This window comes from Magnolia sinica, chromosome 8, assembly GCF_029962835.1.
Source record: "Magnolia sinica isolate HGM2019 chromosome 8, MsV1, whole genome shotgun sequence".
Lineage (NCBI taxonomy): Eukaryota > Viridiplantae > Streptophyta > Magnoliopsida > Magnoliales > Magnoliaceae > Magnolia > Magnolia sinica.
In genome coordinates this window covers 90,581,175-90,599,720 of record NC_080580.1, presented here as the reverse complement: position 1 = coordinate 90,599,720, position 18,546 = coordinate 90,581,175, and the positions used below count along the sequence as shown (strand labels likewise).

General features: G+C 38.7%; 1 protein-coding gene across 1 annotated transcript in view; it reads right to left on the bottom strand.

Annotated features, from left to right (window-relative positions):
* The window catches only part of LOC131254382 (uncharacterized), a 91,221-nt gene that overhangs the window by 62,578 nt on the left and 10,097 nt on the right, over nt 1-18,546 (bottom strand). Inside the window, exons 2-5 of the mRNA XM_058255370.1 lie at nt 8,261-8,281; nt 7,641-8,018; nt 7,049-7,069; nt 5,864-5,884 (exon numbers count right to left, since the gene is read on the bottom strand). Of these exons, the coding sequence (XP_058111353.1) occupies nt 5,864-5,884; nt 7,049-7,069; nt 7,641-8,018; nt 8,261-8,281 (441 nt within the window). The remainder of the gene's footprint in view (nt 1-5,863; nt 5,885-7,048; nt 7,070-7,640; nt 8,019-8,260; nt 8,282-18,546) is intronic.

Here is an 18,546-nt window from a genome sequence, read left to right as displayed (position 1 = left end):
AAATATTAAATACCTCACAATAGCTTCACAATAGTGGGGACTTATCTCTCAGAGTGATGACTTGAATTGGCTTGGAATGAATGAAAAAATCTGAGAAATGTCCTCAATTTATACGCTGCAATTCGGTTCCCTCGACTGGTCTAAAGGTTCGGCTCGACTGGTCCTAACAGAACCAATTTTCAAATTTTCTGGCGCGATCGGATAAAATAGACTCTCAACTAGTCGAGCAGAGCGCTTGACTATTCGAGTGAATAAAAATCATGTTGCTGGAGTTCAAGTCGAGCCACACTCGACTGGTTGAACTAGGAGACTCGATTGGTCCAACCAGACTCCACGACCAGTCGAGCAGGGTACTCGACTAGTCGAGGACCTACCAGAAATTTCTGAAAATTTGAATTTAAATCTGGACTGGTCAAGAAACACCCTGGACTGGTCGAGCTAGTGCTTGGACTAGTCGAACCAAGACTAGGATTAGTCCAAGAAAAGCCTAAAATAAGTACTATAACCCAAATTAAACATGGAATGTTAATGACCTAATCCTAAGGTCTTTTAGGGTCATGCATACCTTAAATGTGAGTATTGAAATTGAAACAACGGTCACTTCGGTAAATAGGACACTTTGAAGCAAATGAAGCTTGACCTCGTACACTTGAACTTGTGTCTTGAACATGTGTCTTGAGACTTAAGCTTGAGCAAATGTACTTGAGCTTTTTAGCTTGAACTTGAGCTTGAAATATTGCACTTGGACTTGAGTACTTGGACTTGGTGAACTTCAACTTGTTCTCGTAGTTGAACATGCATAATTGTAGCACACTAAATGTCGATGTAGATAACATGAAGCTCATCTTCGAATGAAGGTGAACTTTTCATCAATTTAAACTTGAAGGTGAACTTTCCATCTATCAAAGCAAGTCAAACATTCCAAAGTGTTTTCGCACAACAAAATTTGACAATACAGGGTGCTAGATTTACAACATAGCACTTACAGATGGACAATAACACTAAAGGTGGACCCCACATGATGGATGAGATGCATCAAGTGGGACCCCACATAACCGACAATTCACATTACTGGTTGGCCCTAATGATGGATGGCCCACATCCAAGGCATGCTTTACATGATGAACAACCCATATTAAAGGCGGGGACCACATGCATGATAGATAGTACATGATGGCTGGTGGATATTGATGATGAGCCCCACAACATTGATGACCCACATTAAGGTAAGCTCTATGTAATGGACAGTCCACATCAAAGGTGGGCTTTACATGATGGGCGGTGGATATTAAAAGTGAGTCTCACGGTGGGTGCTCCACATGATAGATAATCCACATCAAAGGTTGTAACATCCTGGATTTTCATTGTTTTAGATTTCCAAAAATCCATCAATTTTTTTTTAAATTTTATTTAATTAACCTAAATATTACTTAATAACCATTAGCACTCAATGTCAGTGTATATAGGGGTGGTACCAGTAAAGATCCGCACCAGTCCGATTAATCAACCATAGGAAGCCAATGAATCCGCCTGATCACTTGAATATCGAGTGTAGTGTAACGTCCCGCCCAACCAGAACAGTGTCCTGGGGCGTCTACGTAGGATTTGCCACAGGACCGTTCGTTTAAGCCACTCGTAGTGAGGTATCACAAATAAATTAGACCAAGATTAGCCCAATTGAATAGGTCAAACGAGTCTTGATAGATCCTGGTGCGGGCCTCCAAGCCAGATGGCCGTAACACCTAGCGACAGCCCGTGCAGGCTATACTGCGACACGGGAAGGTCAAAAAATTATAAAAATTTAGGGGAGCATAGATCTCACTGGGCTTGGGGGCCATCGCGGACCACGGACCCAATGGACACTCAGAAGTGGAATCTGGCACTTGCCAGATGCGCCCCACTAATGCCAGAATTAGAATTTGACACGGGTAAATAAAACTGAGATGTAAGACATTTTAGCCGTCGAATTTCTTCATAATTTACGATGAGGATCTAATGTATTTTTCTACGCCCGCCCACAAAATCTGGGTCCTGATCGTGGCACGGTGACCGTTGATCGCGAATCAGACCCGTGCGACCAAATTTTGCATGGCCCTTCATGGGGCCATAGAGCACCTATCTTATTAGTTTCATGGCCAGAGGGCCACCAGAACTGCCCCGATTCTCCAAACAAGCTCTACACCTCTCGTTGGTGGGCCACTAGTTCCAAAACTATAGAATAATGTCCGTCTCACTGGGCTTGATGTCCATTGCGAGAGTCGGACCTGGGTACTGTCCAGAACCGCTCAACTTGAGCCGAAGGACGAGTGCATGAGAAGTGCAAATACCCTAAAGGAAGGAGTTGGAACTTAAGTGAATTAAGTCGTCCACTCTTATGCAAAGTTGAGGATTTCGGACCGTCGGTTTGCGACCAAACTTTACCCGTGGAGTAAGGATATTTTCCTTCTCATATCCGTATAGTCGCCGCCCTGATCGACTATCGGTGACAGTTGAACAAACTTTTAATTATATCTGTCGATCGGCGAGTCCAAATGGCGGGCCGATCATATACCTACGTAGATCATCATTAGGACCAATTATCCAACAGTGGGTGTCGACTCCTACGCCCCATAGTGGGCTCTAGAGCTTAGAAAGACCTTCTTATAGGTCTAGTATAGTAAAAACCTAGCACCTGGGGCCATTTACACCAAATCTGGCATTATAAAAGGGCCTCATTTGGGGCACCCCTCTCCCCATACGAATTTACCCTAGAGAAAAGAAAGAGAGAAAGAGAGAAAGAGGAGAAAAGAGGAGAAGGAGAGAAGGAAGAAGGGAGAGAAAGGTGGGCCCAAGGGAGGTGAGATTTAGAAACCCCTCTTCCCTTTCCTCAAGAAATTCCACATCCACAAATACAAGCGATTTTAATCCGATTGGGGAGGTAAGCACCTATCCTTTTTGTAATCCTTTGTGTTGAGCTAGGATTTGTATGAAATCCTAACATGCAAGTGCATTGTCTTAGGATTCCGGCCGATCAACATTGAGTTCGGCGCTTCTAGATCGTTTTCCAAGATCTCAACGATCCATAGGTGCGGACTATTATCCTTAAGTGGCCTAGCACCAATTATAGTTGGAGTTTAATGATTTTGTTTGCTTGGTATGTTGTATGGAAGAATTTAGAGGAACCTAGGGATAACATATTGTTGGAATTGTATGAATCGCATGTTTATTTCTCTTTGATGTTAATCTTGCCTCTCTCATGATCTAGTGTATGGATGATTACATGCTCATGTTTAGTTGATTTCTTCTTCTCATATGTGTTGCTTCATCTTATGTATGCTTCTTTTGCTCTTATGTATTTGATCCCTTGAGGTGTAGGAAGTGTTTAACTTCCTCACCAACCCACACCACACACATACACCTTGTTCATGATATTAATAGTTTGCTTGCTAGAGAAATTTGAATTGTATGTTAGGCAACATGAGAATATGGTGTTGAATATGTTTAATGTTACATTGGTAGTTGGCATGCTATGAGTCACTATTCCTACCCTTAGGTTGGTCAGGAACATGAGGAGAGCGAAGGTGGTTCCGTTAGTAGGACCACCTTGAGGCAAAACCCATAGGTTTGGGCGAGTACGTGTGAGCGACAGTAGTTAGGCTACATAGGTCGCTTGTACCCGATGTTATTCCGCCACATACTTGCCTAGGCTCGTGCGATTTAGTCCACTGGCTGACCCACCTGGTTTGTTAAACCTTATTTGCTCACATATGTATGGAAACTGGAACACCCTACCACCGTTGTAGCCCATCGATACCGAATGGAATATTAATCCACAATCTCGTGAGTCGGGCATGGTGGAATGAGACACTGTGTTCGAGCTGTCAACCTACGATGGAGTGACGCGCCTCCCCGTAGTGACCGCGAACGATCCCACATTCAGCACCCCCATGTGCTTGAAGTCGGGGATGGGGAAAACCCGACGGGGTCAAGGATCGCAGGATCTCGGCCTCACACATTAGGGGGCTTTGGCCTCGCAACTAGTTCAAGGCATTTGATATGTGAGGTGTATCAGATTCTCAAATCTGTTGGATGAATGAACTTAACTAAGAACCTAGTTAACATCATCATTGCATGGCATTAGCTAGGTTGGCGACTCGGCAGTCGAGGTCGCTCTGAGGGAGTGTTGACATATGCGATCGTTAGACGGAGTCGCTTGAGGGAGAGTTGTGGTGAGGGCATACATCATATCATCCACCATGCATGTCCATTAATAAGATTAGTTAGGTATTTGTGAATGATTACTTTTCATTAAATTCCTATTTAACTGATGGTTGTTGCAACTTAAGACTAATAGCACCCACTGAGTTGATCACTAACTCCCACTCTGGGACGGTATTTTAAAACACCAACTAGACCCGCTCGTAGATGCAGGAGATACAGATTATGTGGAGCCTGGTGATGCGAGTATCGAGGAGGAGGACGAGTTCTCTTACTTCCAGTTGATGAGAGGGACCCCGTCGGATTAGTAGATGGGTCGTTGGATCGCCGAGCAGCGGCTCAACTTTATTCTTTTGGACATGCCATTCTTTTTGTGATTTTGTTGGGCGTCACCTTGTGCGCCCGTTTGTATTCTTTTGGACATGTATATATAGGTATAGCTGATTTTCTTCCATTTCAGTAGACTTGTATGGTTGTGCTTCATGTTCCAGGAAATTTCAGAATGCGCATTTAGACTGGATTAATCACATATTAATGAAAACCGGTTATAAGTGACCCCGGGAACTCGGGAGTCGAGCGTATGCACGACCCCCGATTTCCAGGGCGTTACAAAGGTGGGCTCCACATGATGGCTGGTGGATATTAAAAGTGAGTCCCATGGTGGGTGCTCCACATGATAGATAATCCATATCAAGGTGGGCACCACACGAGAATAGTTCACATCAAAGTTGTGCCGCTAATGATGAATGACCCGCATCTAGGGCAGGTCATGCTTGATGGATGACCCAAATCCAGGTCACGCCCGCTTGATTGAAGACCCACTTTGAAGTTGAGCCTTGCACTTTGAAGTCCAGCCTTGCATGATGAAAGGTCCACATTAAAGTTGGGCCCACATGATAGTGGCCCACATCAAAAATAGACCTCAAAAGGTTAAGGGTCCACATTGAAGGTAGGACCCACATGAAGAACGGTTCACATTGAAGGTATGACAAAGGTGAACCAAATATTATGAGCGGTCCACAAAATATAAGTTACTGAAGGCCCCCATTTATATTCACTGTGGTAATAGCGCTACAAAAATCAAAATTAAATGGCAATGTAATGTAAATATAATATTTATAAAAAAATTCATTAAATAATGTAATGTATCATAACACCAAGTTTTATTTTTATTTTTAAAAAAAAAAAAAAAACTAACCTAATTGGTAATTCAAATGGGTTCACTAAAGTAATGCAACCAACCCTACGAAAACAAAACAAGCAATGCAATGACCAATAATATGCTCAAAGATAGGAGCATGTAGCAATAGCTAGACTAACAAGGACTGCGTGGCACCAAAGTTCAACAATTGTGCTGGAGATGGAGCCGGGGGAGATTACATTGGTTGTGGAAATGGCTTCGGTGGAATCATGGTTTCGATGGCACTGCAAAAACATTAAAAAAATCAATAGTTGAATGTAATAGAAGTATTGTGGAACGGCAAAACATTTAAAGCTCTGTTAAAATCTTGAGTGTCTGTTTGGTTGTACTAAATATTATGAAATTTAATAATATTTCATGACTAATTTGGTGTAATGCCCTTAATCTATAAATTAGAATATTTAGTTTTTAGATAAAATATATATTCTTTTTAAAAGTCAGTTATCAAGTAAGAGAATCACATACCAGGTGAAGGAGGACCAAATTCTGCCAAAAAAATGTCAACAAATATAATTTAAATAAAAAATAATTAAAGTGCAAATAAGACAACTGATGAAAAGTTACAGACTTGAACAACCCAGAGTCTATTGTTCATGGAATGGAATGGTGAGATAATCATCCAAGGCAAGGGAATAATTTGACTTTGTAATAAGATAATCAAGTTCAAACCCAAATTATCATCAACTCAATATGGAAATCTCAACGGTTAAAAACATCTTATTTAATATTAAATAGTTCAATTAATTTCCAAAATGAATTTTTGAGCCATTTATCCAACAATTGATACTTACACTACTCACCCTTATTAACTCTAAAGAAAATAAAAAATCTTGTTTTAGGAATTAAAATATCACAAAAGACAAAAAAAATATATTCACCAACAATTCCACTAAATCCATGCTCTTAAACAAGTATAAAACAAAAGCACAAAAATTAAAAACCATAAAAAAACCCAAATCAAAGCAGCAAAGAAATATAACATGGACTAAAACAAAACATTTCAAAATTAAGAAAATAAAAAAGATGCACTTACCAGCACAGTGGATATCAATAAAAAATCCACATAAAGAAGAAAGTTGTTGAGCCTTAGTCATATTCATAAAAATACCAAAACCCTTAGCGAAATTGAAAGCTTGACAAACACAGTTAGGGGCTACATTCACTATTTTCTTTAAGCAACCGCAACACCCTATACTTGGGTTTGCGACCTTACTCCCATCAGACACAAAATCCATACAGCCAATCAAGTCCATGAACGGATTAGTAGTGCATTACATTAGGAGATGGAGTCGGGGGAAATGACTTTGGTTGTGGAGATGGCTTCGGTGGAATAACTTGAGCAGATGGTGTGGGTGATGGCGATGACTTGGGTGGAGCAAGGTGAGATGAGGGCAAAGGTTTTGATGGCATTGCAAAAACATACAAAAAATCAATAGTTGAATGTAATAGAATTATTGTGGAAATGCAAAATATTTAAAACTATATTAAAATCTTAAGTGCCTGTTTGGTTGTACTGAATATTATGAAATTTAATAAGATTTCATGACTAATGTGGTGTAATTCCCTTAATCTATAAATTAGAACATTTAGTTTTAAGATAAAATATATATTCTTTTTAAAAGCCAGTTATTAAGTAAGAGAATCACATACCAGGTGAAGGAGGATCAAATTCTGTCAAAAAAATGAAGACCATAAAAATGTCAACAAATATAATTTAAATAAAAAACAATTAAAGTGCAAATAAGACAACTGATGAAAAGTTTCAAACTTGAACAACCCATAGCCTATTGTCCAGGAAATGAAATAGTGAGATAATCATCCGAGGCAAGGGAATAATGAGACTTCTAGTGAGATAATCAAGCTCAAACCCAAATTATCATCCACTCAATATGGAAATCTCAACAGTGAAAAACATATTCTTTAATATTAAATAGTTCAATTAATTTCCAAAATGACTTTTTTGAGCCATTTATCTAACAATTGATACCTACACTACTCACCCTTATTAACTCCAAAGAAAATAAAAAAAATCTTGTTTTAGGAATTAAAATATCACAAAAGACAAAAAAAAATATATATTCACCAACAATTCCACTAAATCCATGTTCCAAAACAAGTATAAAATAAAAGCACAAAAATTAAAAACCCTTTAAAAAAAACCCAAATCAAAACAAAAAAAAAAATATAACATGGACTAAAACAAAATATTTCAAAATTAAGAAAATAAAGAAGATTTACTTACCATCACAGTGGATATTAGTAGAAAATCCATATAAAGAAGGAAGCTGTTGAGCCTTAGTCATATTCACAGAAATCCCAAAACCCTTAGCAAAATTGAAGGCCTGACAAACACAGCTAGGGGCTACATTCACTATTTTCTCAAGGCCACCGCAACACCCTTTACTTGGGTTTGCGATCTTACTCCCATCGGACACAAAATCCACACAGCCAATCAAGTCCATGAACAGATTAGTGGTGCATTGCACTGTAGGAGATGGAGCCGGAGGAGATGACTTTGGTTGTGGATATGACTTCGGTGGAATCACAGGAGTAGATGGTGTGAGTGATAGCAATGACTTGGGTGGAGCAATGTGAGATGGGGGTAAAGGTTTTGATGGCACTGCAAAAACATAGAAAAAATCAATAGTTGAATGTAATAGAATTATATTGTGGAACAACAAAACATTTAAAACTATGTTAAAATCTTAAGTGTCTGTTTGGTTGTACTAAATATCATGAAATTTAATAATATTTCATGACTAATTTGGTGCAATGCCCTTAATCTGTAAATTAGAACATTTAGTTTTAAGATAAAATATATATTCTTTTTAAATGCCAGTTATAAGTAAGAGAATCACATACCAAGTGAAGGAGGACCAAATTCTGCCAATAAAATGAAAACAATAAAAATGTCAACAAATATAATTTTTTAAAAAAAAAGAATTAAAGTGCAAATAAGACAACTGATGAAAAGTTACAGACTTGAACAACATGATAATAGTTCACATTAAAGTTGTGCCCTTAATGATGAATGACCCACATCTAGGGGAGGTCCCACTTGATGGATGACCCAAATCTAAGGGAGGTCTCGCTTGATGGATGACCCAAATCCAGGTCATGCCCGCTTGATGGATGACCCACATTGAAGTTGAGCCTTGCACTTTGAAGTTAGCCTTGCACAATGAAAGGTCCACATTAAAGTTAGGCCTACATGATGGACATCACACATCCAAAGTGACCCTTACATGATGGTGGCCCACATCAAAAGTATACCTCAAAAGGTTGAGGGTTCACATTAAAGGTAAGACCCACATGAAGAATGGTTCACATTTAATATATGACCAAGGTGCACCAAATATTATAGAGCTGTCCACAAAATATAAGTTATTGAAGGTCCCCATTTATATTCACTGTGGTAACAACAATGCAACAGTCAAAATTAAATGGCAATACAATGTAACTATAACAATAAAAAAATCATTAAATGATGTAATGTATCATAACACCAAGTTTCATTAAAAAAAACTAAACTAATAAGTAATTCAAATGGTTTACTAAAATAATGCAACTAACCCTACGAAAACTAAATAAGCAATGCAATGGCAGATAACATGCTCAAAGATAGGAGCATGTAGCAATAGCTAGACTAACAAGGACTGCAAAAGAAATTGAAAATGTCATGGCACCGGAGTTCAACAATTTTGTTAGAGATGGAGCCCGGGGAGATGAGTTTTATTGTGGAGATGGCTTCGTGGAATAACTGGAGTAGATGGTGTGGGTGATGGCGATGACTTGGGTAGAGCAAGGTGAGATGGGGGCGGAGGTTTTGATGGCACTTCAAAAACATTGAAAAAATCAATAGTTGAATGTAATAGAATTATTGTGGAACTACAAAACATTTAAAACTATATTAAAATCTATGTTAAAATCTTATGTGCATGTTTAGTTGTACTAAACATCATGAAATTTAATAATATTTCATGACTAATTAGGTGTAAGGCACTTAATCTATAAATTAGAACATCAAAAAACTATTCATGATCAAGATTCTAAATCCACTAGACATATCCAATCTTTGGCCTTTTCCAGTTAAATGTGGACCATTGTAATTTTACTTTTCTTAACGGTTTATTTAGAGCATTGCCCACCCATGGTGTGACCACTAGTGCAAGATCTAGATCACTTGTTGTAATAGATGTCCTAAATTGAGTCTGTTTCTGGGTCTGTCAATGCCATTGACAATATGTTCAATGTCACCTTTGATGGCATCGAATGGTGCTCAATCCAATCGATATTTTTCAGATTTTCTTCAGTTGGTTGTTGGACTAACTCGGCACTTTTTCGATGCCATTGATGAGTGTTCAATGCCATCGAGAATTTTCAGAAATTTATGTTATGTCTCTTAACAGTTGAGATGTTAGTTCGATGCCATCGACATGGCTTCGATTCCGTCGAAGGATTAGTTTCGATGACATAGACAGATTATATGTAGATTTTCGCAGAACTGAATTTGCGGGATTTGTTTCCTATTTTTATTGTGCTTCATCCAAAGACTATATATTTGAGTATAATAGGAATTGGGAGGGTATCAAGGAGATTCTAAGGTTTCTAAATCATTCAAGGGTTTCAAAGGGTGTAGCAAGGGTGAGATTCGAGGTTGTTCGAATCAGGTAAGCTCTTTATTTTGTAATTTCTGCTTTTATAGTGATCATCTGTCGCAATGGACGTTCTCCATTCACCATGTACAGATTAATGGTGCATTGCACTGTAGGTGTTGGGTGGGACTGCAATGGACGTTCCCCATTCACCATGGCACACATGGCTACAAAACAAAAAACCAAAAAAATCTTCGCCATTGCGTCACATAAAATAATAACTAGAATGTTGAAGATGTGAGAGATGTGTGAGAGAGATGAAACAGAGAGATGTCAAAGGTTGGTGAATAAATAGGTACGAGGTGTGTTTTGATGAGAAAGAGTCATCTTTTATTAGAATCGCTATACGTGATTATCGTACATTTTCCACTATTGATACGTTGTACGCAAGTGGAGATATATTTGCCTCATGCATGTGGAAGTCAGTTTCATGTAACACTAGTTAGTTCCTATGATACAAAGCTATGTGGGCCCATAGTGGTGTTTGTGTCAAATCTACTCCGTCCCTCAGTTTCATTAGCTTATGTTTAGAATGAGAGGAGAAAGTGAGGTGGATCCAAGACTCAAGTGGCCCATGCTATAAGAAAGTAGGAATTAAATGGCCCCCATTGAAACATTATTGTTGCCAAAAGAAGTCTTGGATCAGGATGATATTTGTGTCTTCTCTATATCCGACTGGGAATCACTTTATAAACGGGTTAGATAGCAGATAAAGATCACGGTGGACCCCACAAAGCTTGGACCTACGTCATTTTTGGGATCTCATCCTAACGTGAGCAAAAAAAACTAACTGACGGAGTGGATTTAACAAAAAAAACATCCAGGTGGACCCCACAAATCTTTGTGTTGGAGGAACTTTTTGTAATACTCGCGTCCCATGCACATAAGTTTGAGATCCCCTCTGTTACCCGGGACGCCTTTTCTTAGACGCGAATTTCCTGTGAAAGCCCTTTATTAGGAAGTTCCAGTGTTGGGATGCTATTTGGGGCTCATCGTGATGTTTATGAGATATCCACCCCGTCCATCCGCTTTGAGGGATCATTTTAGGACATGTCACTAAAAATGAGGTGGATCAAAGACTCAAGTGGGCTGCACGAGAGAAAACAGTGGGGATTCAGTGAGCAATGTTGAAACATTTTTATGATCACAAACATTTCGTATGAGACTAATTTTTTCATGTTTTCACTTCATCCCAGTGGGAATGACCTTATAAACGGTTTGGATAGAATATAAACATCAAAGTGGAGCCCATGAAGGTTTCGACCATAGGAAACTCTTTCCCCATTTTCCCTCTCATATGGCCCGCTTGGATATTTTGTATCCCCCCATTTTCGGCCTTATGTCCTAAAACGATCTCTCAAGTGGATGGACGGGGTGGATATCTCACAAACATCATAGTGGGCCCCACCTAACATCTCAGCACAGGAACTCCCTGCGAAAGGGTTTCGAGGAAATTCGCATCCCCTTTCTCCACTTTCCAATCGAACGGGGATTAGGTATTACCCCCACCTGTTCCAAGCTTAAGACAAGTTAGGCTAAATGAATTGGCTACTCCCCCTGCCACCAGCTCGGTGGCTAGTGGTCGGTGCTCTGTGGGCCCCACCATGATGTATGTGTTTCGTTCATTCCCTTCATTCATTTTAAAAGATCATTTTAGGGCTTGATCCTAAAATGAGAGGGATATAAACTTAGGTGGACAACACCACAGGAAAACAATAGTAATTGAATATTCACCATTAAAATCCTCATAAGGCCATTTGTACTGTTTATTTGACATCCAATATGTTGATTAGGTCATACATACCCAGATGAAGGGAAAAAACAAAGATCATCTTGATCCAAAACTTTTATGGCCCCCAAAAAGTTTTTAACGGTCGACGTTCATTCAACACCGTTTCCTGTAATGTGGTCCACTTGATATTGGTCTCATACCATAAAATGATCTAGAAAAATAGATGGACGGCATGGATGAAACACATACATCATGGTGGGGCCCACATAGCACCCTCCAGCTGGCTGGTGGCAGGGGGAGTAGCCAATACATTTCCCAGGTTAAGGCTCGAGGGGCCTGCATAATGTATAGCTTTTATCCATGCCGTCCATCTGTTTTTCTATATCATTTTACGTTATTAGCCCAAAATAAAGGTAGATCCAAGGCACAAGCGGACCACATAGTAGGGATTAAATCCCTGCAGTTGAAAATTTCTTTCAGATCACAAAAGTTTTAGATCAAGCTGATATTTGTGCTTTCCCTTCATCCAGGTCTAGATCACCTTATGAACTGGTTGGATGGAAAGTAAACAACACGATGGGCCCTGGGAGCCCCAGCTGTCCCGTGCTCGTAACAGTCGGTGTGAGTACGTGATTCGCGTCCTTTCCAATCGCCGCATCCGATTCACATGGATTTTTGTTCGTTAAGCTTCACCCGTTTGATGCACGTTGGACTCAGATTCGGTAGCATGGAGGTCGGTACTGGTCGGTGCTATTTGGACCCACCATTAATACATGTTTTTTAATCGAAGTCGTCCATCCTTTTTTTCTGCTAATTTCAAGGAATGAGCCCAAAAATAAAAAGATTTGAATACTAGGAAGCCACACAACAAGAAATAGTTGTGATTTAATGTTCATCGTTGGAAACTTCATACTTCATAGGGCTCACTTTAATTCCATCCAACCTCTTGATTAGGTCACACAGACCTGGATGAAGGCAAAATACAAATATTAGCTTGATCCAAAAGTTTTGTGGCCCTAAGAAGTTTTTAATGGTGGGTGTTCAATCACCACTATTTCTTGTTATGTGGTCCAATTGAGATTTCGATCTTCCTCATTTTTGGTCAGATGCTCTAAAATGAGCAAGAAATATAGATGGATGGCATGTGTAATGTCCATGAAAATTTTAAATTTAATAATTAAAATAATAATAATAGTAATAGATTTTGTTTTATCTTATCTTTTCTCTATCTTATCTCATATCTTATTTCTATCATTAATTTGTCTATCTTATATATTCTCATAACTCTCCCTGCATCTCTCAAGTCTCAAACCCTCAAATGATCATTTCTTTTTAAAGAGTATGTTGTAAAAGTTCTACTCCAACTTATATATTAACAAAAAGGGCACCTTGCGCTAATTGAGAAAGGGAGATGATTTTAGAGGGCTTAGATCTAGTAAGTTATTGTTCATTCTCTCATTACCTTTTTTCGTACATTTAATATAATTTTGACTCGATCTATGTAATGAACGGTGTGGATCGGCCACATGTCTTAGATTTATGTGAAAGTGTTGGTATTACTTGGCGTAAAAAGTCGAGATAGACTATCGGCATATATGTGGTTAGATCCACACCATTAATCCAATGTGTAAAGAAAAAATATGCCAAGACCTCAAGAATCTATATGATCCAATCATCCAATAGGCTACCCCGTTCAATCATTTACCATTCAATTTCAAGATCTTTTATATATATATATATTGATAATTAAATTTAATAAACATATTATTTGAATTATTTGGTCATTTAGTGTTTCACCACCTTGGATGATAATTAAAGGTGGGCCCCACAATGTAATATAACTAGATGAATAACAATATCATTAATATAATTGATAAGATCTCTGAATTAAAACCAACCTAATTACCTGATGGATTCTACACTACTTGTCACGCCCCGAAATTCGAGTGCAGAGTGTGCTAACTCGTACACAAAGTGTACTAACTTCATTCTATTATATGATTATTCAGATGCAAAAGTAATATTTATTTTTACATTCCAACTAGGTCCATTCACAATCATTCACACAAAATGATTTAAGCACTAACATCCATCCATTCTCATCATACATAAACATTTAATTAGCATAAATTAGACATCATTCACTAGTCAATATAGCTTACCAATAAATACTTGCTACAGACCTAGAACTATTCAATTAAATAAAACCAATCAAATACTTAAAAATTCTAAAATTAATATCATAATTCATTTTATATAAATCATATCATCATAATAAAGGAATTTTAATTAATTAATTAGAAACAGTCCAAATGCGGTCAAATAGAACTCCTTTTACGACACACTTTTTAAAAAGAAAAGATCATTTGAGGGTTTGCGACTTAAGAGATGTGGGGAGGGTTAGGGGTATATATAAGATAGACGGATTAATGATAAAAATAAGATATGAGATAAGATAGAGAAAAGATAGAGATAAAATAGAGAAAAGATAAGATAAAAAAATCTTATTATTATTTTAATTATTAAATTTAAAATTTTCACGGGCGTTACACTACTAGACTCAGGTGAGTAGCCCAATGTGTCTCATGATTCATTGGAATTAAAATAAATTATTTTTTATAGTTTGATTGATTGATTTACTAATTTGAGTGTTTTGTTACAATATTTTATGATACGGTAAATTATATACTAATCTATATTAAATTGTATGAAATTATAATTGTACGTTCAATTTATTCATCAAGAAAAGTATATATGGCAGTTATGAAAATGATACATTCATACATCATCCATCATTCATTGCATTTGCATAATGTATGGTCGATCCTAGGGACTCTCTATAGAAGAAATGTCAATCCTGGTAGAGCATTACCAGATGCGGGCTATGCCCAAGCCTACCGAAAGATGGAAGCCTACCTAACGGGTGGATGTGGGTTGAAGATCTCCAACCCAAGCAGATGGATGATAATTCTATCTGATGCATTCATACACTATTTCATCCATATCATTGTGCATATATATTTTACATTTAGTGCTTGTATTATTTTAATTGCTATGATTATGAATCATGTTGGGTTTTCTCACTAAACCTAGTTAGCTTACTTTTTTATTGATGAAAAAACCATACAGATGAGCAATTAGTTGATGAGTTGATGCAAGAATAAGAAATTATGGTTGAAATGGAGCACGACACACGTGAGACGTAGCCGTACTTATTAGAAGAGGAACTAGCCACATTTGTACCATTCCTAATTATTTAATTAGAATTTAATTTGTTAAAATAATTTGATTAGTCGTATGATTTTCAGCATTTGATTGATTTTATTTAATTGAATTGTTCTACATCTGTAGCAAGTATTCATTTGTAAGTTGTATTGACTGATGAATGATGCCTAATTTATGCTGATTGAATGTTTATAGATGTTGAGAATAGACAAATGTTAATGCTTAAATCATTTTGTGTGAATGATTATGAATGGACCTAGTTGGAATGTAAAAATGAATATTATTTTTGCCTCTCAATAATTGTATAATGGAATGAAGTTAGTATACTTTGTATACGAGTTACGACTCGAAACTCGGGTTTGAGGGTGCACACTCTGTACTTGAATTTCGGGACATGACTACATGGATAGAGTCATACATCATGGTGAGCCTAAAAAACACTGACCAAGGCCAGTGAAAAATGGAACGCGTTGTCCTTCGCAAAGGTTAGGATTTGATTTTAGCAATGACCCCGAGACGATCCTAACCATCTAAATAATTGAATTCAGCCTATCGGTATGCTCTCTTTTAATCTCTGTTTCTAGGTGTTGCAGCCAATCAAGTGAGGTCTACATAATGAATTGTCTGGATTTGTAACTTGTGGGGTCCATCGTGCATACCACTAACTGCAAAGGTATTTTTGTCTTTAATTAGTTTGTTCGTACATGAAAGGTTTAGATTGAGGAAGTAAGTTTGGAAGAGATTGCAAAAGACGCTGGATAAAAGGTGGCACTTAGAGTGGTCAATTTCTCCGGGGTTATTTTCGTCATCAAGAAAAGTACCACTTAAACTCTTATGTTCTTCCTAATTGTAATGTAAGATTATTCATGCACACAAAAACAATCCACATGTAGCAAAGATTTTACTCAAATCGAACCGTTCAAATAGTGGGGTATGGTCTTATTTAGTATCTGATTAGTGGTAAGTTGAATTTGCACCCTTAATTTCTCTACATTAACCGTCCATCTGGTGTCCACCAATTGGCTGTCTAGATTCATAATTTCAAGATTATTTTAATAAAAAAATCCGTTCTTGATGAAAAACTCTTTTAATGGTTTAGATTTGTGATATATTTTCGATTCGTGTAAAATCCATATGTGAAGGCGTATGGAGAATCAAGCTCCGTCAGAGTATTAAAAGTTTTCTCCAGTGAAAAAAAGCTACTCGATCGAGGAATCCAAGGCGTATACCATTCCTCTATTTTTAAAGTAATCTGTTGTTCTTTCTCTGCCATACCCTTTTGACGTATTACTTCACTACACTGTGGCAGAGTATGGGGAACTTACACGCGCATGCATCCACCGTACATCTGGCATCCTAACTTGCCAGATCAATCCATCTAAGTCGTTGGTGACCAAATGAACTAGGAATGCTTCAAAACTCACATTGATTGGACAGTCCTAGATGTCCCATTTATGGCTATTAAATGGATGGTTGAAAATAAAATGGTTGTGTATGACCATTTTATTTTTTAAATCAAGTGGTTAGGATAATCTGATTAGTGTTTTTAAGGCCCATCTAGAGTGGGTCCCAGTAGATAGTGGCTGTACATGTCACCTGTAAGATAATGCAAGGCATGAGTATGAGAAGCACCGTACTCTCTCATTGTACTTCTCTACATTTTAAAGAAAAGTGAAAGAAAAGATCACCGACGGTGGGGCCCACCGCCCAATTTGGACCGTTCCACTCCATCACCAGAATCTTTGCTGTGTGGATGGCAGCAAATCATGAGCTGCTACGTGTCCACCATAGCGGAAAGATGTGGTCCGTTTGTTCTCTGTTCCAAAGAAAAGGAGCTTGGTAAGCCACACGTTTCTACATGGCTTGGCACGTGAGCATGAGATCCAATCCGTCCATCAGATGAGTCCCATTGCATTGAGGGACCCCACGAAAGGTCCACTGAAAAATAGGGCTGATAGAAACGGAAGGCTAGGCTTAGAATAACTAGGCCAAGTGTTTCTCAACCGTTTATTTGTTTTGTATGCTATGGGCCACCTAATTACTGAAATGACCTAATTTTTTATACAGCATGTATCATAAGTGTGTTACACCTTTTGGATGGCTTGGATATTATACACATGTGCTATGATGACACGTGCGGTGTGTAGATGGATAGCGATTTACACGACTTAAGCGCTTCAAAATACATTTCTTACTTCTAATCAACGTTAGGTGTGAACGTGCGCACCATCATGTTTTAGTTCTAACAACGATCCCAGTGGGCCCCTCTTTTTTGTACTTATTAGGGTGTAAAATCCACCGTACATCCAACAAACATACACGTGGCAGCATGCGACAAGTTGTGGGTCCCTCACGCACGTGCTCCTGTGCTCCCACGGAAGCAGTTGATCAAGAATCTAGGATCCTAATAACAGGAGACCTTTCCGAAGCGCACGCTGCCACACGTGTATACTTGTTAGATCTAAGCCGCTCATCAGGTTGGTCGTACGGTGTAGATCAACGCACGCTGCCACACGTGTATACTTGTTAGATCAACGGGCCCACTTCATTAGTGGCTCGGACCCCGCACATTGCCACGTAACCCCGTTGGATAAGGGCCGTTGAAATTGTTAGTCATGTCAGTAGGGCGGCTTTAGTCGAAAACTGTACCGAACCGACATCTTCTGCTGAATCCAACTTCGTTATCGCCGTCCATCCATAGACAGGACCTGCTGATGGACTGTCTGGATCCAGCGTCCCACTTGTCTGGTTGACAAACGATGTACGGAAGCGGATTGCGTCCGACCCCGGTCGTATCTGTGTGGCGTCTCACCGTGATGTATCTGTATATCTACGCCGTCCATCCATTTTCTAAGATTATGTTAATATATGGTTCCAAAAATCAGGCAGATACAACGGCTTAATGGACCGCACCAGATAGTACACTTGGGTCGCATTAAGCACTAAACGCCAGTTGCATTAAATGCAAGAGTCATATCTTGTGTGGTCTACTAGTGCGTTTTATCTACTTTATTTTGGGTCAATACCTTAGCATGAAATGATAAAAGGGATGGACGGCGTGGATAAACAGATACATCACGGTGGGCCCCACATAGATCCGGTCGGACGCTTAATGGTCCGTCCGACGCAATCCGCTTCCACGATGTGCCTGTGGAAGGCAAACTATACCCCAGATAAAAGAAGTGGAACTGTCTCAGTTCGATAGATGGTAAGTAACGCTGAGTAGCACCGTGTTTCAACACTCGCATCTATTGCTCGTGCATTGCATACGTGACAGAGATCCAAGCCACTCATCAGGTGGGACCCACCATGTAGATTCCTTAAACTTAAAATCCTGTCTTTCTGAATATTATGTGGGCCACAAATATACCAAAGAAACGTAAGATCAAAATGCGTTGACCATTGTCCAGACATACACACGTGTGATCCATTTCTCAATCGTACATGTTCACATTGGATTTCACCCGATGAACATGTTCATTCCATAGCACGTGTGTAGATTGCACACGTGACGAGAATGATGTCCGTCCATCTCA